The 20362-nt window shown below is 45.3% G+C and overlaps 1 protein-coding gene across 1 annotated transcript; it reads right to left on the reverse strand.

Moving 5' to 3' along the window:
* Positions 1-3291: 3291 nt before the first annotated feature.
* Positions 3292-13612, reverse strand: LOC138793810 (uroplakin-3b-like). Its single transcript, XM_069972508.1, has 6 exons — positions 13493-13612; positions 12192-12338; positions 10375-10597; positions 7961-8040; positions 5800-5929; positions 3292-4038 (listed from the first exon to the last, which is right to left on the reverse strand). The coding sequence occupies exons 1-6, from the start codon at positions 13545-13547 to the stop codon at positions 3990-3992; spliced, it is 684 nt and encodes a 227-aa protein (XP_069828609.1). The 5' UTR covers positions 13548-13612; the 3' UTR covers positions 3292-3989.
* Positions 13613-20362: the final 6750 nt, after the last annotated feature.

Consider the following 20362-nt stretch of genomic DNA (forward strand, 5'->3'; position numbering starts at 1 on the left):
TTTTTTTTATGGGATGACTGCAGACTAAGCTATTCCATAAAGCTGAAAATAGGTTTATTGATATAATCTGCCTCAAACTCTTATTTATTGGGTGAATAGGGGACCTATATTTTACATAGGAAAAATGCATGCAAGAATATTTTTTTAGATGTATACTAAAAATTTTAATGACTTTATAATATTTGTATAAATTTGTATAAACTCTATAATATTTGTATAAACTTCACAACACAAAGATTTAAACAGTTTCGGCGCATTCAGCATTATAAAAAATGATGATGCCAGTAGTTCCGAAGTCTGTTCTGTAGCACATCAACCATATGTACGGACCGTGCACGGAAGATGTGAATGACCACTAATAGTTCAGGGAATATCAAATATGTTTTTTTTGTGTTTAAATCTTTTGTATTTTGGAAAATGGGATTGATTTGACCCTTTAAGGGCCAGTTCACTCGGAGTAAAACTGGCGGAATTCCGCGGCGGGACTCTCTACCACAGAATCCCACCAGCCTCTGTGTCATACAGGCAGTCTATGGGAGGGCTTGCGCACCTTCTCTCTCTCTGTGCCTCTCCACTTGGAAAAATTGGCAAATCAATTCTTCTGCGCAGAGAGATGAGGTGCGAGCCCTCCCATAGAGAGCCAGTATGACACGGAGACTGGTGGGATTCTGTGGCGGGACTCTCTGTGTGAACTGGCCCTAATAGAGGAGGGATTTTTTATATTTTAAAAACTTTTTTTAACCCCCCCCCAGTAGACTATTATAAGTGATAAAATATATAGGCCGAAGAGGACATAAACAGAGTGCACCCCTAGAAATAAGCTTGTGTCCATCAGTCACATGACTGCCTTCTCTGTCAGCACTCAGACGGCCTGGGACTTCCTGTATTTAGCCTCTTTTTTTTTAAGTGTCCAAACACAGGAAGTGCTGTGTTCGCCATAATAACTAAGGCTGGGTTCACACTACGTATATTTCAGTTAGTATTGTGGTCCTCATATTGCAACCAAAACCAGGAGTGGATTGAAAACACAGAAAGGATCTGTTTACACAATGTTGAAATTGAGTGGATGGCCGCCATTTAATGGCAAATATTTGCTGTTATTTTAAAACAACGGCTGTTATATTGAAATAATGGCCGTTATTTACTGTTATATGGCGGCCATCCACTCAATTTCAACATTGTGTGATCATAGCCTTTCTGTGTTTTTAATCCACTCCTGGTTTTGGTTGCAATACTGACTGAAATATACTGACTGAAATATATACGTAGTGTGAACCCAGCCTAAAAAGAAAATAATGAATGTAAATTACAAACTTGCTTTATATCACATCTACCGTTGATTTAGATATTAGTTATAATAACAAAAAAGTTGTAATAACAGGTACACTTTAAATGCTTCTTAAGACTATGTTCTCACACAGTATTTTTGCCCTGTACCAGGTGTGGATTAGAAACACAGAAAGGCTATGTTCAAACACTGCTGAAATTTAGTGGATGGCCGTACTTTAATGGCAAATAATGGCCGTTATATCCAAACAACAGCTATTGTTAAAATAACAGCATTTATTTCCCATTAAATGACGGCCATTCACTCAATTTTAGCAGTGTGTGAAAATAGCCTTTCTGTGTTTCCAATCCACTCCTGGTTTTGGTTGCAAAATACTGAGCAAAAATACTGTGTGGGAACATGGCTAATGCCAGATTTCACACAGATTTATAAGCATTATCATCTTTGTATTATGGAAAATAATACATTCCAGGTATTGCTTATATTAGGGACAGCACCTCACAGTGAATACATCTATAGCAGAGAAACCTCTTCATATTGCTCAGCCCATCAGTTGCCTCATTCTCCCAGTTTGTTCTGCAGACAACAAGAACCCCTCTTCCCTGGGACAGGGGTGTAATAAACAGCAGGTCCTAGTCACTGATCTTTCTACACCTCGAGCAATAATCAATCATGTTTCCCCTGTATCCCTTGACCCTATGATATCCATTAGTACATTTATATGTAATATTACACTGACCTTTCATGCTCCGGTTTTCTCTGCTGTATACGCTTCCCTTCCACTCGCTTTCTTCAGTCATTGCCATTACTGATGTACCTGGTAGTTACATACATATATATATATATATATAGGACTCTTCATCAGTCATTCAACCAGATTCACAACTAGTTGATTTATATGGGAGGCTGAAAACATTCTGATTATCTCTGTTTTTCAGAGAAAGAGGCTAATTGTTAAACAGTAATAAATGCAGAGTCTGTATAGATACTAATGGTTTATAAGCAGCTATTCATTACAGGCAGTAGACACAATGCTATCAGCGGCCGGACACCTGCTGCAGTGTGCTATGATGTAAGCGTGTGCCATTGTAGAAACAAAGAATAGCAACCAGATATTGTTCTCTATGCCCATGGTTGTGTTGCCTCAGCCCCCTGATGGGTTTGGATGTTGATATTTAGTGCACCAAACCCTTCTGTACCCATAAATCTGCCTCCAGGGAAGACCCCCCCATCCCCCCACATAAGATAATCTCATATTTAATGGGTTCTCCATTTTGGAAAATCTATACTTGAAAAATTTTGTATCATGCAAGATGGCGGTAATTATTGCCTGTACGGTTGGACTTTTTAGTTTTAATTTTTTATCTAATTTTGTTTAACTTATTTCCCCCTTTACTATGGGGGTGCAGGTGAGCAGGAAAAACATTTTCTATGTGCTCTCATCTATCCTCATACAGATCATCGATTACAGTGATCTAATGGTGGCAGCCCATTAGATCACCATTACCAGTATAGATAGGTAGAACAATAATACACTGATCGCATATTGTGGATGTCGGCTGATCGTTTCCTTTTATTACACAAAGTGACTATTGGCCCTAATGGCCGATAATGGGGCAAATACGGCCGATAAACACTTTGGGTAATAGGGCTTTTAGTGTAAGAAGAAAGCCAAGCAAGGAGGGCTCGGGGGCTGTTAGTTTGGCTGTAAGGATTAAAAGTATTCTTCTTTGCACTCCCACCAAATATGTAGCCTTGTACACCTCCAAGCGTTAAGGTGTCATGATCCACTGCAAATGTATTTTTAAATGATTTTCCTGCAAGTAAATACAATGGGAGAAACCATGTGAGCTGTTTTGAAAGGTAATTTTTTTTTTCGCCCGGCAAACTTGCTCAAATATTAGATCAAAATACAACCTTCTTATTGCTATTGTCATTCATGATAAAAAAAAACAAACAATACAAACAAAAGTTTTCTCATTGGAAATATCACAGTCTTGTCATTTTGTGTGGCTTTAGTTTATTTCTTTAATTTTCAATGCCACAACAATATGCAACAAATGTACAGGAAAATCAACAGGACACAGAATAAGATTCAGGCTAAAGTATATTGATGCTACAACTGAATATGTTTTCAGGAAAAGTCGGTAATTTCTTGAGTATTAAAGATATATTACATATTTAAAAGTCAGTTTCTATCTGTATTATGTTAGGGTTAACAATATAGACCGGTGTTCTGCAGTCAGTGGCTATTGCTCTTTTAAAGGTACTGTCCAATGTGCTGTACACTTTGAATAGAATATGAGAGCTGAATGACTGTACTCAGCCATGACATTTTTTTTATTCCTGCGAGACTTTTAGACTACTTTTTCTACCTGGTAATGTTCAGGAAGCAGACTAAGAACTGGGGGCAGGAGACTGACAAGATAAGCATGGAACAAATTATTAGTCTCCAGGAAGAGGGGTGGAGGGAGCAATGATTCGACATGTATTTTACCTGAGCGGAATGCCCCTTTATAACATCAGTCAGAATGAATAACAAAAATTTCAGCTTTTCAGTTTTTTTAAGCAAAAATGTATATTGTTTAACAGCAAGAGTGCATTTGATTTTTCATCTCTATAAAACATATCAGCTGCATATAACTAATCGACAGAATTCACAGATCGCTGACTCTGCACACTCCAGAACTTTTATTCTTATTCATGACTCCTGCTGACATTTTTTTGGTACGAAAACACGGCAACAGCAGCTACAAAAAAAAATAGAAGAAAAAATATTTTATATGGAAATTCATATACAGTGTGAAAGTTTCTATTGTAAAAAAGATAATGCAATCAGGTGCTTATTATTATTTTTCTAGTTCCATTATTATTTCTTTCTATGTTACTACTTTATTGCTCAAAATAAGGAAATCAGCAGAATGCAAATGGGAAAGAGCAGGTCCTGGTGGGCTGCTCTCTTTATGGGCCGCCCATTCTACCCCTGTACAGCACTATAGTTCTGAAAATTTATTGCATCACATTTTTAACTGCTATCTCCAGCCAGACTCAGGACCCTATGGGTGATGTACATGTCTCAACATCTAAGAAACCTGGCTCCACCTCCTGACCTTTAACCCCTGACCTTCGTACAAATTTGATGCTAATTGTTCATTTTCACGGATCACAAATAATTTGTTCATAAGAAAAACAGATTGCTGATCTCAGGGAGACCAGCCAAATGACAACACTGCCGGCTGCTAGTGAAAGCGGTCAATGCAGTGAAGTCCTAGGTACATTGCCTCCTGGGAAACATGAATATGCAAAAGAAGAGCCTGTGGAGCCTCATCAAAGAGTCTTGAAACACAGGACTATCCAGATATCCCTCCAGGAAGGACCCAGCCAAGGGGTGGCTCCTGTAAGGAAACCACCAAAACCACCATATTAAGTGGCCCTATTAGTCAATGTAATGACAAGGAAAAACCAAGGCCAGGTAACCATCCACATACAGCTGTTTCGGGGTGTTGCCCCTCATCAGTGTGGAGCAGGATTCTGGCTAGGTGGGAGCAATGCCTAGTAGAGCCATAAGAGAAACAGATCACTGATCTCAGGGAGACCAGCCAAACGACAACACTGCCGGCTGCTAGTGAAAGCGCTCAATGCAGTGAAGCCCTAGGTGCATTGCCCCCTGGGAAACATTAATATGCAAAAGAAGAGCCCGTGGAGCCTCAATTTGTTTGATGATCAAAATGGTTCTAACAATAATTTTCAAACATATTTCGAACATGCGAATGTTTACTTAGCAATGTACGCAACTGCGCAATTTACGCTTTGTGCTTAATAATCTGTACACATGTGCTTAACTCTAGACCGAAGCGTTTGCAACTGCACAATTTATGCTTTGCACCTGAAAATCTGTACGCATGTGCGTAACTCTAGACTGAAACGTTTGCAACTGTGCAATTTATGCTTTGCACCTGATAATCTGTACGCATGTGCGTAACTCTAGACTGAAACGTTTGCAACTGTGCAATTTATGCTTTGCACCTGATAATCTGTACGCATGTGCGTAACTCTAGACTGAAATGTTTGTAACTGCGCAATTTATGCTTTGCACCTGATAATCTGTACTCACGTGCGTAACTCTAGACCGAAACATACACAACTGTGTATTTTGCACTTTACAACTGATAATCTGTACTTACCGAAATGTACTCTTGTCCGTACATTTGTTATTTGTTCCTGAGTGTTCAGCGAACACGAACATTAACCAACCACAATAATTTTTTTTTTATGCTCGTGTTCGGGATCTCAACCAAACATCGGGATGTTCGCTCATCACTACTCCTGATCTTACACACTAGTAGTGTAAAGCAGGGCAGTAAACTCTACCTCCTCTCTTGAAATCTGCCAGCTTCTGTGGGCCAACTGCAACTTGATAATTGGGTCTGGCTGCTGGCACTACTGTTTAAGGGGACTGGGAGAGTCATAACTATGTAAGGCACTGAGCATTGACTAGTGGTAGCACTTACCATTTCATGAATAGCAGACTAGTAAAGAGGGCCAATAACAAAGCAAAGAGAATGGGCAGGATGGTGGTAATGACAACCATGCTGGCGCTGCGACCCTTTCTTGAAGTATCAATTGTATGATAATCTCTGGCTGCAAGAGACAAGGGGTCACCCTTAGAAATATATAATGACATATAAATACACCTTCATATTACTATAGGGGATATTGAGAAAGACAACATAGAAACTGGGCACAAGTTTACACTTTCTCATTTTCAGTCTACATGGTTTACTCTACATTTAAGGCCCTTGCACACTGAGTAAAAGTGGTGGAATTTCGAGTGGATTCCGCATCCAAATGCACATGGAATCCACTCGAAATTCAGCCCGTAAAAAACGAACATCTCATTTTTATATTGCTTTGAATGGGCTTTTATCTCATTCGTCCACACGGCAGAATTTCCATCAGGAAAATTCCGTTGTGGATCCGCGTTCCGCCCAAAGAAGTGACATGTCACTTCTTAGCGTAAATTCCGCTAGAGGAATCCTATAGAAGTCAATGGGGCTTGAATTCTGCTCGAATTCCGCTCAAATTCAGCCCCCATTCTGCTCCTATTCTGCCAGAGCTGAAAAGGCAAGAAATTTCAAGCAGAAATCTTCCCTCGTTTTTCCTCACGTATTACTAAGTGTGCGAGGGCCTGAATCCAGATACCCTCACACTTTCCAGACCTATCTTTTTTTTTTTTCCATATTTTCCGGCGTATAAGACGACCCCTGACTTTCAATAAGATTTTCAGGGGTTCGCCCTATTAACTAGAAAATGTTAACCCCTGCCTTACCACAGGGGTTAACTGCAGCTAAAGAAAAAAACAACAACGACAATCAACTCACCTGTGACCTGTTCCCTGCAGCCTCTCCAGTTCCATTCCCGGCGCAGGCTGTGTGATGCAAGCTGCCTGCGCCAGAGGCAAAAGCTCTCCTGGGCAGCCGAGCGTCTTATTGGAGAAGCTCGGAGATGCTCGGCTGCCAGGAGAGCTTTGGAAGAATGACAGAGGCTTTGGGAACCTCCAGCACCTCTGCCATTCTCCCAAAACTCTCCCAGCAGCTGAGCGTCTCCAAGCTTCTCTGATGAGGCGCTCTGCTGCCCGGGAGAGCTTCAGGGACCTCTAGCGCAGGCAGTGTATGTCAAACTGCCTGTGTCGGGAATGGGTCTGGAGCCGGGAACGGGTCACAGGTGAGTAGAGTTTTTTTTTTTTATAGTGGTCACCCATACGGTGGGGATGCGGCCATTTTTTAGCTCTACCAACGTATGGGGTGAACATACTCGACGTACAAGACAACCTCCACTTCTAAGAGGATTTTTTGGGGTTACAAAGTCGTCCTATACGCCGGAAAATACAGTAGGTATTTTCTTCCCTACACATAACAAGTATACTGCAATAGAATTAAAATGGGGAAACCCAAAGAGATGCACAATGCAATCCTTAGACACATAGCTCTATCAGATGACTACATTAACGTGTCCCTTTCGTTATAACTTTCAAAACCTAAAACAACAGTAGATGTGATATAAAGCAAGTTTGCAATTTACATTCATTTTTTTCTCATTATCATGGAGAAAACTTCCTGTGTTTAGTTTCTTTTTTTCAACCAGCACAAGACTAAAAAGCTTCAGGAGACTGGACCTGGATTTCTGGTAAGTAAAGCTTTGTTTTAAAGCATGATAATTAAAAAAAAAAAGATAATGAATGTTAATTGCACTGTATCTACTGTTGATTTAGTATATGAGGGCTTGTTTTTTTTTTTGCATATGAGTTATATTTTTTAATTATGACATTCAAAATACAATATAAACATATATGACATAAAATACGTCTTTTGTAAGGCTATGTTTAACACGACAGGATTGTCGACGGTCATCAAAAAGATGTTCGTTATTTGCCAATGATGTCCACTAAATCCTGTTGTGTGAACAAATTTCTTATTTTAATTGAGCTTCTGGTGGATGTGCTGTAAAAACAAGTATTATCCATGTGGGTGAAAAAAACCTGAGGTTTTATAGAGTCATGCCTCAACAAACCATGACTGTTTTGGAGGAATGAGGAGGTCAACATAGTATTAGGCAATTTGGTCCTATTGTTATGGATGATCACTGCGTATAACATCTATGTGTATTACTCACGTCTTCTAAGGATGATTTCTGGTGATATCCTTGTTGCACCAATAAGTGTCCCATTACTAGCATAAACTAATTGTATTACCCTATAAAAGATTTAAAAAAAAGCAGAATAAGGGTAGTAACATGGCAATATATAATGTACACAAAGAGAAGACAGAGGGAGTTCAGAGATTCAGCAATGATATGCTTTTAAAGCATGGCTACTTCTATCTGTACTGCCACACCTTTCTACAGGCTGTGTGTTTGTTCCTGCATTTTAGTCCTACTACACGAACCGATCAGCAGGAGCAAGCGGGCGACGACCTGTCAGGTCAGCGATTGCTTGCTCCTCGTTTCCTGCTCGCTGCCAGCAAAATTACACACGGGGCTCTGGGCAGTCCATAGGAGATAGCGGCGGTCTGCTGCTCCTGTAACACTGAGCAACAGTAGCAGATTGTCGCTAACGTTGTTGTTCATATTTCAACATGTTGTAAGACGTTAGATATCGTGCTTGTCGGCTGATCGTTGCCTTTTATTACACAATCATTGCCTTTTATTATGGTGCGTTTACACAGGCAGATTTATCTGACAGATTTTTGAAGCCAAAGCCAGGAACAGACCATAAACAGGGAATGGGTCCTAAAGGAAAGACTGAGCTTTCTCCTTTTTTCAAATCCATTTCTGTCTTTGGCTTCCAAAATCTGTCAGATAAATCTGCCTGTGTAAACGCACCATTACACAAAGCAATTATCGGCCATAATGGCTGATAACCGGCAAATACGGTGATAATCGATTAGTGTAATAGGGCCTCTAATGAGCTGAGCTGCAGAACCAGATATAGTCCACAGAACTTTGATCAGCCTCCATGTAGATGACTAAAGTCTTATGTGATTGTTCATATTACTAAACTGATAAATAATTGTGGTTGGAAAAAAAAATCACAGTGAGCAGTAGTAAATGATTGGCCAAATGTTGGCTGTTTGCAGTCCTGACTTCCTATAATCTGCAGGTCATGGGGTCAATGATGTGTAGCAGACAATATAATTTATGGTCACTCAATAAAACACGCCGCCCCTACAAGTCTGTCACTCATTTGGCCTCATGGCAGAGATGGCCCTGCTCTGGACATGTTCCTCTCAGTCTCCTGATGACACAATTTATGTAATTGTGTATTGTTGAGCTTTTTTTGAACTGAGATCTGTGGGCCACCTCTTTGGATTCAGATGAAGAGGGCCTCGGGCACAACCCATTGTAATATGCTTTGTCTCAAAACTTAGAGCTTGTAAGTGTAACTATTTATTTCTCTAGAGGTCTGGATTTTATCCCTCTTTTTGCTTTCTTTTGCTGATCTAAAAAAACAAACAAAAAAAACCCTCTGATTTGGATGGCTGCTACGTACTGCCATGTGATCATTACAAACCATGACCATTTATAGTGCTTGTAATTTAATATTTGCCTAAAACTGTGTCTATGCAGCTATTTTGATACTTCAAACTTGATCTTACATTAAACTTGTCAAAAGGGGCCTAGAAACGCGTTGCCGTTATGCAATAATAAAAACAACCCATTTCAATACCTACGTGTCCTGAGATCTCCCTGCGCCACGAAGTCTCCGTTCTCTTGGAAAGTGTATACGCACTGTGGTTACTACCTCATCTGCACGTTTCTTCATATCCTGATACCTTCGACGTGAGGCATCCCGTCCTTGTTCCCCGGAGCGGCAGCATCGAGATCTCCATTTATGCGCATAAAGGTGTTGTGCTCTCAGTACAACCTGACCAGGTGAGCACACCCATCACCCCTACTTACCCTACAAGACCCGCTACTGATTCACCCAGGGAGCGCCTATCTTTTTGTGTTTCCAGCTATTATCTACTATCAAACTTGTCAAGTGATTAGTTGTTTTCCCCCTGAAAACGGCAACTGTGGTTTTTGAGCCAAAGCCAGAAGTGGATCCAGTAGGAAACAGAAGTATAAGTCTTCTTCTGTGTGGTTTAATTTAGCATCTAGTAAGGCCGTTTAGAGCACTGGGGGCAGGGCTGCTGCCCCTAGAGCACCAATCTGCCCATGGCCCACCCCCTCTAACTGATTATCAGTGGAGTGGGCCGGAGCGGTGCTCTTAGGGCTGTAGCCCCACCCCCAGTGCTTCAAACAGCTTTCATAGATGCTGAATTAAACTACAAACTACACCGAAATGGCACAGAGGATAAAGGTAAGAGACTTACCTTCATCCTCAGCACCCCTTGCACAATAAGGTGTTAGATTCAACCTGCTCATAGTTTCTATTTAATACTGTTTTCAGAATCTTACGTGCTGAAGACCATACATTTCCTTAATTCATTTCACAGGACTGTTCTCATTTATACATTAGACAAATAGAAAAAAGAAAATAAATAGTATAGGTTTACATTTTCCCAAGATCATTTACAATTATCTACCTGTAATCCAAGTCATTAGGTAGGGGGCCATTGCAAAATAGTGTGTTTCCATTCACCATGCAAGCAACATTATCTCCAATTCGTATTACTGACGGTAAATTTCCATTCAAGGGACAAAGGTCTCTAACAAGTCCTCCAGAGGCAGCAAAAAATCCGGAGGTATTTAAATTGGAATACAATGGCAGATCGCTTAAACGGATCGGGGGAACAAAATTGGTTATTGCTGAAAAATAGGAAGAAACAGGGACATGTTATACATTATTATATAGGAAGTGCTTATCAATTGAACAGTGTGGAAGCTAGTTTTGGTAGCTGTTACTTTCTATCCTCCAGGATTAGAAAAAAAGGGTACAGAAGGATCACCATTCTTGTCTATGGGCAGTGTCTGGTATTGTATATTAGTCCTATTCATTTGAAGAATAAGCTGCACTGCAGTGTGATACAGAACCAATGGCCGTATGTCTCACTGTCTCTGATACATCGCTTTAAGTGTTTAATATGATTAGACCAGCACCAAAGTGGGGATGCTGATGCCGCTGTCCTCTTTTTAAACCGATTCCCACGCACGGCATCGGTCTATTCTCGGGCACCGACCTGGCCTGGAGCACTGGAGGCGGGCCTTACGGCCCTCAGTGTGATGAAACCCCTCCCCTCTATGAAGTGGCTCTATTGACGGGGATTTGTCACACTAGTGGCGGGTGGGCCCGGCTCCAGTGTTTCAGGCCAGGCCGAATATACCGGCGCTGTGCGCGGGAGTCGGGACGCGGTTTTAAAAAATGGCCACAGCATCCCTATGCCAGTGCCGGTCTATTCATATGAAAAACTTATAGTGGTGTATAGTATATTCGCTTTAACTTTAATTGGTGAACTGCATAGTCTGATGACCCATTAATTATTGGGATTAGGGAAAGAGGGAAAAGGAAGAGGCTAGAGCAGCACTCCTCTTATAAGTACATAAAATTCCTAACTATATGTTAGTATATATTATCACTACTATTAGCCAATCCACACATTTATTGGCTTCCGCCAGCTTCTTTTTCCTACATCTACAGCCATGTTGCACTCCATGCAGTTTCACTTCTGCAGTTTCAGTCCTGGCCTGTAGGGTGTGCCCACCAGCTCCTACTGGTATCCAAGGGGACAATGCCAGCTCCACCCTCTCCCTGGAGCATTAATGTGACTCCTTAGCATCCATAAACGAAGGTGTGCTGAATCTGTTCCTGATTTCCATGTATTGGTCTTTGCCTGTTACCTAAATCCCATTTTGCCTGTTCCTTCCTCTAATGTACTGATTCTCCTGTGATCAACCTGGACTGCTGACTATGCTTTTTTTCCTGACCCCCTGATCACACATACCAGTTCCACCTGGTTCATTGGGCTAGCCAATACACACACTAGAATCATGCTTGGCAAACAATGGGAATTGTAGTTGTGCCACAGCTAGAGGGCTGAATTTTCCCCACCCCTGGCTTAAAGGGGTATTCCACCCAAAGTAAACTTTTAATACCCTTTAATGAGTTATTAGGTTAAATAGTAACCAAAGGAAGGATGGTAGTGTCACATATCAGATCTTGTTCCACACAAGGGAAGAGTAAACAACATAAGCCTAACTTCCGCTTCCAGTCTAACTAAATGCCCGTATGTCCCATGCTGGTTTTATTGAGCGGTGTAACCTGTGCAGCAGCCTCAGAAATCAAGCTCAGACAGGCAGGATGTTTACAGACACAGATTGTTTGTGCCTTTTGGCCAATCCATGCCAAGGTGCAGATTGATAAATCTCCTCTAATTCTATATAATTGTTTAGTTACTTTACTTACCACTGCTTGTACTCACTACTGTCACTATAGTGGAATCTGCTTGAACTCTAGGATCCTGAGCAATACAGCATGGGTTTTGCAATGTGAAAGTAGAAGACGTGCGTCCTCCAATAAGATTAGGTGAAACAAGGTTTGGAATACAGTTGACTATAGAAAAAAGATTAAGGACAGGTATTAGTGAGTTCACGAATTTCATTATACATTGGATGCTATTATACATATGCAGAATAAACTGCACGGCACCGAGCAGGGAGGGAGAGTGGTGCCAGTGCATCTAGCTACCTCCCCCCGCCCTCCCTGCACAGTGCCGTGGGACAGATACACACTGTACTACTCCTCCCATCATCTGCTCATACTATGAGCGCTTCTAACCCGTGCTCAGCCCGCATCTCACTAACACTACACTACAGACCTCCATAAACAATACACTACATAGAGTTCCATAGACAATACACTACATAGACTTCTACACATAGTGTGCCCCCCTGTTGGACACTTCATATGAATTACACCTGATTCCTGATGTCACTGTTTTTTTAGTGAATTTAAACTCTGCCTGATCTACTAAATTATGGGAATTAGCACTATATGTGCATTTCCCATAATTAATGAACATTAGGAATTTGTCTAACTTTCCTTAAGTAATAACACATTAAAAAATATTTTTGTTTGGAGTTGTCCTTTAAAGGTAGTTATTCTCCTTAATACCTGAAGATTCATAAAGATCATCAACTAATTTCACAAATTATATTTTCAACAGTTTTACCATCTAGGCTCTTGTAGTGGCAGAAAACTGTGTTAGGCTGAGTTCACATTACGTTTTTTTTCCGTTCTTCAATTCCATTATAAAAAAAAAAAAAAAAAAAAAAAACTGATGAAAAAACGTCCTTTTTTTTTTTAAACGTACATAAAGTGTGGTCAACCACATTTCTGTGTACGCTTAAAAAAAAGGATGCTTTTTGGTCTGTTTTCTTTATAGTGGAAGTCAATGGAAAAACGGATCAAAATGGATGCACACAAATGCCTTCGTTTTCTTTCCTATCCGGTTTTTGTAAAAACGGTTAAAAAAAACTTAGTACAAACCCGGCCTTATACAACATATTACACACTAAGAAAACAATATGTATTTACTGTGTTCTAAATAGGGTGGAAAGAGTGATAGACCAAAAATTTGAATGGTAATGCTAATCTACAAGTAAACAGTTGTGCTTTCCAGGGGACATACATGTAAACATCTTACATGTATACAATTAAATTATAAAATGAAGAAAAATTTGGAAATAAATATGAAATGAACTTACTCTGGCCATTTACAGTGGAGACGCCAAAAGCTACGAGTATCACCAGGTACCACATTGCTCCTGCACAGGATTGCGTCTCTATCGCTCAGCAATGCTCCCTTCCGTCTTCCACACCTTTTTCTCAGTTGAATAAAATATTGGTTCCATTCTCAGATGATATAAACTCCCAAAACCAAATAAAATCTTAATTGCTGCACATTCAGGTCAAGTTTCTGCCCTCAGGAAATGGTGGAGTCATTAAGATGACTCTATAAAAAAAAATAGTGAACGTGTTTGTACCAGTTGTACCTGTGTGATACATAGTAATCTGCTAAATATTTTTTTACTACACACTTGAATGGAAATGAGCTATTTCCAAGAATAGCATTTATCGTTTATTTAAGGGTGCATGTACACACTGTCATAGGGCTTCCACAGGTGTTTAACTCTTCTCTTGGATCTTCATATTCCTTAGATTTTATATGGCGGCGTATGAAATCTGTACAAATTTAACAGAAAAAAATCATGCCATTCCCCATCCAACACTATGTGGCTTGTGGTATTCTCCGCTATAAGACTATCTTTAAAAATGTGTTATTTGAGAGAACTTGTATGTCAACACAAATTGGCCACATGGGTACATAATAAGGATCCATGTAACCACAATGTACTGTGAACCTTCATGCTGACCAAACCATGGGCATAAAATACACTGCATACATCACTCACGTATAGGGATGCAGGCAGATGATCCACGGGGGACCAATGGACCGGGAATCCCCCTTGTATGGATCAGCGCAGGGGACAAGGTTGGTGGTGTGGGACAAGATATAATCCATACCGTACACAGTAAGTGGTAAACCGCACACATAGTAGATTCCAATATTGTGTTTATTCAATGCAACGCGTTTCGGCCCGTGAGGTCAGAACAGGCCTTTATCAAGCTTGAAGAATTTTTGGTTATGTGTTTGCTAATTTTCCGTTTTATGATCTACATTTAAAAATAATTCTAAAATCTTATGGTTTTCATGTTGGCGCCAGGCCTAATAATAAAATTAAACTTTCTGTTCTATACTGAAATCTTTTCATCAGCCTCCTCCCTATCATCACTGACAGGATTACAGTGGGAGGTAACTCCATTTGATAGATAAACTGTGATCAGGTTATTTACAATAAATGATGCTAAGAAATCCTTCCAGAAGTATTAATCTTCAGGGAAACAATAATAGATCACCTGAGATGCCTCAAAACATCCAAACTCTGCCTATGGGCTCTGCCCTGTATCCCTTCCGGGACCAGAGCGCACTCTAGCTTGGGCCCACTGGGGGATTTCCCGATTCCTCAGTGGGCTAGTACCAGGGGCGGGCTGGGCATCTGCCCCCCGGGCCAGTCTTCCTCAAGACAGTATGGGGCCGCACAGCTGCCACTCACTGACAGCTCGTTGAAGGTCTCAGGGCCGCCCTGCAGCTTCTAACCGCCCCAGCGCTCTTTTCTCTGACACCTAAGAGTGCTGGAGGGCCGGTCTGTGCTGCGGGCCGCCGCTGAAGCTCCGCCCCCACCACACCGTCAAGCCCTGCCCCCTCCGCAGACCCCTATGCTTTTAACTCAAGCCTATGAGGTTTATAGTTAAAAGCAAACTGCTGCTCTTTCTCCCTCCGGCCACTAGAGGCCGCTCTGTCCCCCCAGCTGTCACTACTACAGCCTGGATAGAGGAGCCGGAAGACAGAGAAGATGGTGGTCTGCATTCTGCAGGGAGCCAGGTAACATCTGTACAGGGGAGACCTACACAGCATCCGCTGCAGCCCCCCATACACAGCATCCCCTGAAACCCCCCCATACACAGCATCCCCTGCAGCCCCCCATACACAGCATCCCCTGAAACCCCCCCATACACAGCATCCCCTGCAGCCCCCCATACACAGCATCCCCTGAAACCCCCCCATACACAGCATCCCCTGCAGCCCCCCATACACAGCATCCCCTGAAACCCCCCCATACACAGCATCCCCTGCAGCCCCCCATACACAGCATCCCCTGCAGCCCCCCATACACAGCATCCCCTGCAGCCCCCCATACACAGCATCCCCTGCAGCCCCCCATACACAGCATCCCCTGCAGCCCCCCATACACAGCATCCCCTGCAGCCCCCCATACACAGTATCCCCTGCAGCCCCCCCATACACAGCATCCCCTGCAGCCCCCCCTATCCCCCCATACACAGCAGCCCCCCATACACAGCATCCCCTGCAGCCCCCCATACACAGCATCCCCTGCAGCCCCCCCTATCCCCCCATACACAGCATCCCCTGCAGCCCCCCCATACACAGCATCCCCTGCAGCCCCCCCATACACAGCATCCCCTGCAGCCCCCCATACACAGCATCCCCTGCAGCCCCCCCATCCCCAAACACAGCATCCCCTGCAGCCCCCCATACACAGTATCCCCTGCAGCCCCCCATACACAGTATCCCCTGCAGCCCCCCATACACAGTATCCCCTGCAGCCCCCCCATACACAGCATCCCCTGAAACCCCCCCATACACAGCATCCCCTGCAACCCCCCATACACAGCATCCCCTGCAGCCCCCCATACACAGCATCCCCTGCAGCCCCCCATACACAGCATCCCCTGCAGCCCCCCCATACACAGCATCCCCTGCAGCCCCCCCCATACACAGCATCCCCTGCAGCCCCCCCATACACAGCATCCCCTGCAGCCCCCCATACACAGCATCCCCTGCAGCCCCCCCGTACACAGCATCCCCTGCAGCCCCCCCATACACAGCATCCCCTGCAGCCCCCCATACACAGCATCCCCTGCAGCCCCCCCATACACAGCATCCCCTGCAACCCCCCATACACAGCATCCCCTGCAGCCCCCCATACACAGCATCCCCTGCAGCCCCCCCATACACAGCATCCCCTGCAGCCCCCCCCATACACAGCATCCCCTGCAGCCCCCCCATACACAGCATCCCCTGCAGCCCCCCATACACAGCATCCCCTGCAGCCCCCCCGTACACAGCATCCCCTGCAGCCCCCCCATACACAGCATCCCCTGCAGCCCCCCATACACAGCATCCCCTGCAGCCCCCCCATACACAGTATCCCCTGCAACCCCCCCATACACAGTATCCCCTGCAACCCCCCCGTACACAGTATCCCCTGCAGCCCCCCATGCACAGCATCCCCTGCAGCCCCCCATACACAGTATCCCCTGCAACCCCCCATACACAGCATCCCCTGCAGCCCCCCATACACAGCATCCCCTGCAGCCCCCCCATACACAGTATCCCCTGCAACCCCCCCATACACAGTATCCCCTGCAGCCCCCCCGTACACAGTATCCCCTGCAGCCCCCCATGCACAGCATCCCCTGCAGCCCCCCATACACAGTATCCCCTGCAACCCCCCATACACAGTATCCCCTGCAGCCCCCCATACACAGTATCCCCTGCAGCCCCCCATACACAGTATCCCCTGCAGCCCCCCCATACACAGCATCCCCTGCAGCCCCCCATACACAGTATCCCCTGCAGCCCCCCATACACAGCATCCCCTGCAGCCCCCCATACACAGTATCCGCTGCAGCCCCCCATACACAGTATCCGCTGCAGCCCCCCATACACAGCATCCCCTGCAGCCCCCCATACACAGCATCCCCTGCAGCCCCCCATCCCCTCACACACAGCCTCCCCCCCATTCCCCCCCACAGACAGCCTCTCCTGCATCCCCCCTATCCCCACACACACAGCATCCCCTGCAGCCCCCATCCCCCCACACACAGTATCCCCTGAAGCTCCCCCATCCCCCCCCCACAGCATCCCCTGCAGCCTCCCCAAACACAGCATCCCCTGCAGCCCCCCATCCCCACACACAGCATCCCCTGCAGCCCCCCCATCCCCACACGCACAGCATCCCCTGCAGCCCCCCATCCCCCCCACAGCATCCCCTGCAGCCCCCATCCCCCCTACACACAGCATCCCCTGCAGCCCCCATCCCCCCTACACACAGCATCCCCTGCAGCCCCCCATCCCCCACAGCATCCCCTGCAGCCCCCCATTCCCACACACACAAATAGCAGCCCCCATATCCCCCCCCCACACAGAGCATCCCCTGCAGCTCCCCCATTCCCCCCCCCACAGCATCCCCTGCAGCCCCCATCCCCCCACACAGAGCATCCCCTGCAGCTCCCCCATTCCCCCCCCCACAGCATCCCCTGCAGCCCCCCATCCCCCCACACACAGCATCCCCTGCAGCCTCCCCCCCTCCACACAGCATCCCCTGCTGACCCCCATCCCCACACACACAGCATCCCCTGCAGCCCCCCATCCCCCCACAGCATGCCCTGCAGCCCCCCATTCCCACACACACAAATAGCAGCCCCCATATCCCCCCACACACACACAGCATCCCCTGCAGCTCCCCCATTCCCCCCACACACAGCATCCCCTGCAGCCCCCCATCCCCCCACACACAGCATCCCCTGCAGCCTCCCCCCCCCACACACAGCATCCCCTGCTGACCCCCATCCCCACACACACAGCATCCCCTGCAGTTCTTCATCCCCCCCACAGCATCCCCTGCAGCCCCCCATTCCCACACACACAAATAGCAGCCCCCATATCCCCCCCCACACACAGAGCATCCCCTGCAGCCCCCCATTCCCACACACACAAATAGCAGCCCCCATATCCCCCCCCACACACAGAGCATCCCCTGCAGCCCCCCATTCCCACACACACAAATAGCAGCCCCCATATCCCCCCCACACACACACACAGAGCATCCCCTGCAGCTCCCCCATTCCCCCCACAGCATCTCCTGCAGCCCCCCCCCCCATCCCCACTCCACAGTATCCCAGGGCCATACACTCTCTTCCCCCCACCAACCAAGGGAAGCAGCCACACAGGATCAGAGGGGGACAAAGCAGGTACCAGGACAGGTGAGAACTACAACCCCCACCATCTCCTCCTAACAGTTCATGGTGGGAGTTGTAGTTTTGCAGTCTGTGGACATTCAGGTGCAGGGCTACAACCCCCATCAAGACCTATTGGCAAATCATAAAGGGAGTTGAAGTTCTGCAACAGATTAGAGGTTGACACAGTATAGGAGGGGGGAGCAGTGGCACAGTAGTACTACATCCCCCAGCATGGTGTATAGCAGTGCTTCTCAATTCCAGTCCTCAGGCCTCACCAACAGGTCATGTTTTGAGGATATCCCGAACAAAGGACACCTGTGATAATACCTGATGCGCCGAGTATGATTATATCACCTGTGATATACTAAGGAAATCCTCAAAACATGACCTGTTGGTGAGGCCTGAGGACTGGAATTGAGAAGCACTGGTATATAGGGTAGGCTGTACAACTACATCTCCCAGTATGATCCTCTGATGCTTTGGTAGAACTACAGTATGTGTGTATGTTGCTTTGTTTACTATGATTTTTACTAATAGGGGGTGTGCACATGAGGGGAAGGAGAATTGAACTATGGCTGGCCCAGTAGAAATTGCCCATACCCACAGGGGTATTGCTTGGGGGGGAGGCATTGACAGAAAAGGTGATCATGTGGAGGGAAAAGTGAACTATGGTGAAAATACAGAAACCCCAGTTTCTCAGCATCTTGTATTGTAATGGATGATGGAGGTCACCCAGCTTTCTCACCATCTTATACTCAGTATGATGGAGGTCACCCAGCTTTCCCAGCATCTAGTACTTAGTATAATGAAGGTCACCCAGCTTTCCCACCACCTTATACTCAGTATGATGTGGTCACCCAGCTTTCTACCCTTCTTATACTAAGTATTATGTGGTCACCCAGCTTTCCCAGCATCTTATACTTAATATGATGTGGTCACCCAGCTTTCCCAGCATCTTATACTTAATATGATGTGGTCACCCAGCTTTCCCACCATCTTATACTCAGTATGATGTGGTCACCCAGCTTTCCCAGCATCTTATACTCAGTATGATGTGGTCACCCAGCTTTCCCAGCATCCTATATTCAGTATGATGGAGGTCACCCAGCTTTCCCTGGATCCTATACTCAGTATGATGAAGGTCACTCAGCTTTCTGTCCATCTTATACTCAGTATGATGTGGTCACCCAGATTTCCCTGCATCTTGTACTAAGTATAATGTGGTCACCCAGCTTTCCCACCATCCCACCATGCCTCAGGGAGCTGCACAGTAAATCTATACTGTGTAGCTGAAAACCATATTAGCACAATTGTGCTAATTGGTTCCCTTTAAAGAAGCACTCCGGCCATTACCTATTATTGCGCTTCCCATATCAGTGCACGGATGGTAGATGGCACCCCGGCCTGTACTTCTGCCAGCGGCGATGTTCCGACAGTTCGAATAATGTCTCCAGCCCTTCTGGTCATTTGTGACCAGGGAATTCCTACTGCTCTGTGTGAAGGGGCCAGAAGTCACTTTCTCAATGTAAGTGTATGGGACTATGGTTCAGTGTCAGTGCTGAGCCGTCCCATAGACTTATACAGGAAAGTGACTTCCGACCCCTTCACAGTGAGTAGTAGGAATTCCCTGGTCACAAATGACTGGAAGGGCCGAATGTGTTATCCGAACTGTCAGAACAATTCCGCTGGAGGAAGTACAGGTCCGAGTGGCATCTACCTTCCTCGCACTGATGTAGGGAGCGTAATAATAGGTAAGGGCCAGAGTGGTACTTGAAGGATGGGCCGCTAGCCGGCTACTCATGGGCCACTGCTGTGTGCTTGCCCCCCAGGCTAAAATTTGCCAGCCAGCCCCTGGCTAGTACGAGCCTGTCCAAACCACTATACTCATCTGTAACCACCGACCAATTTAGTGTTCTTGTCTCTAAAATAAGTAATAAACTGGTCAGAAATGGGATTTAACGAATGGGAAG

Source organism: Dendropsophus ebraccatus, chromosome 5 (assembly GCF_027789765.1).
Source record: "Dendropsophus ebraccatus isolate aDenEbr1 chromosome 5, aDenEbr1.pat, whole genome shotgun sequence".
Classification (NCBI taxonomy): domain Eukaryota; kingdom Metazoa; phylum Chordata; class Amphibia; order Anura; family Hylidae; genus Dendropsophus; species Dendropsophus ebraccatus.

Excerpts from the sequence above, each read along its gene's own strand:
- LOC138793810 (XM_069972508.1), bottom strand. The coding sequence starts at position 13,547 with ATGTGGTACCTGGTGATACTCGTAGCTTTTGGCGTCTCCACTGTAAAT. Across the intron at positions 10,598-12,191 it reads AGTAGTGAGTACAAGCAGTG|CAATAACCAATTTTGTTCCC; the intron begins GTAAGTAAAGTA and ends CCTATTTTTCAG. Across the intron at positions 8,041-10,374 it reads CCTAATGACTTGGATTACAG|GGTAATACAATTAGTTTATG; the intron begins GTAGATAATTGT and ends AATCTTTTATAG.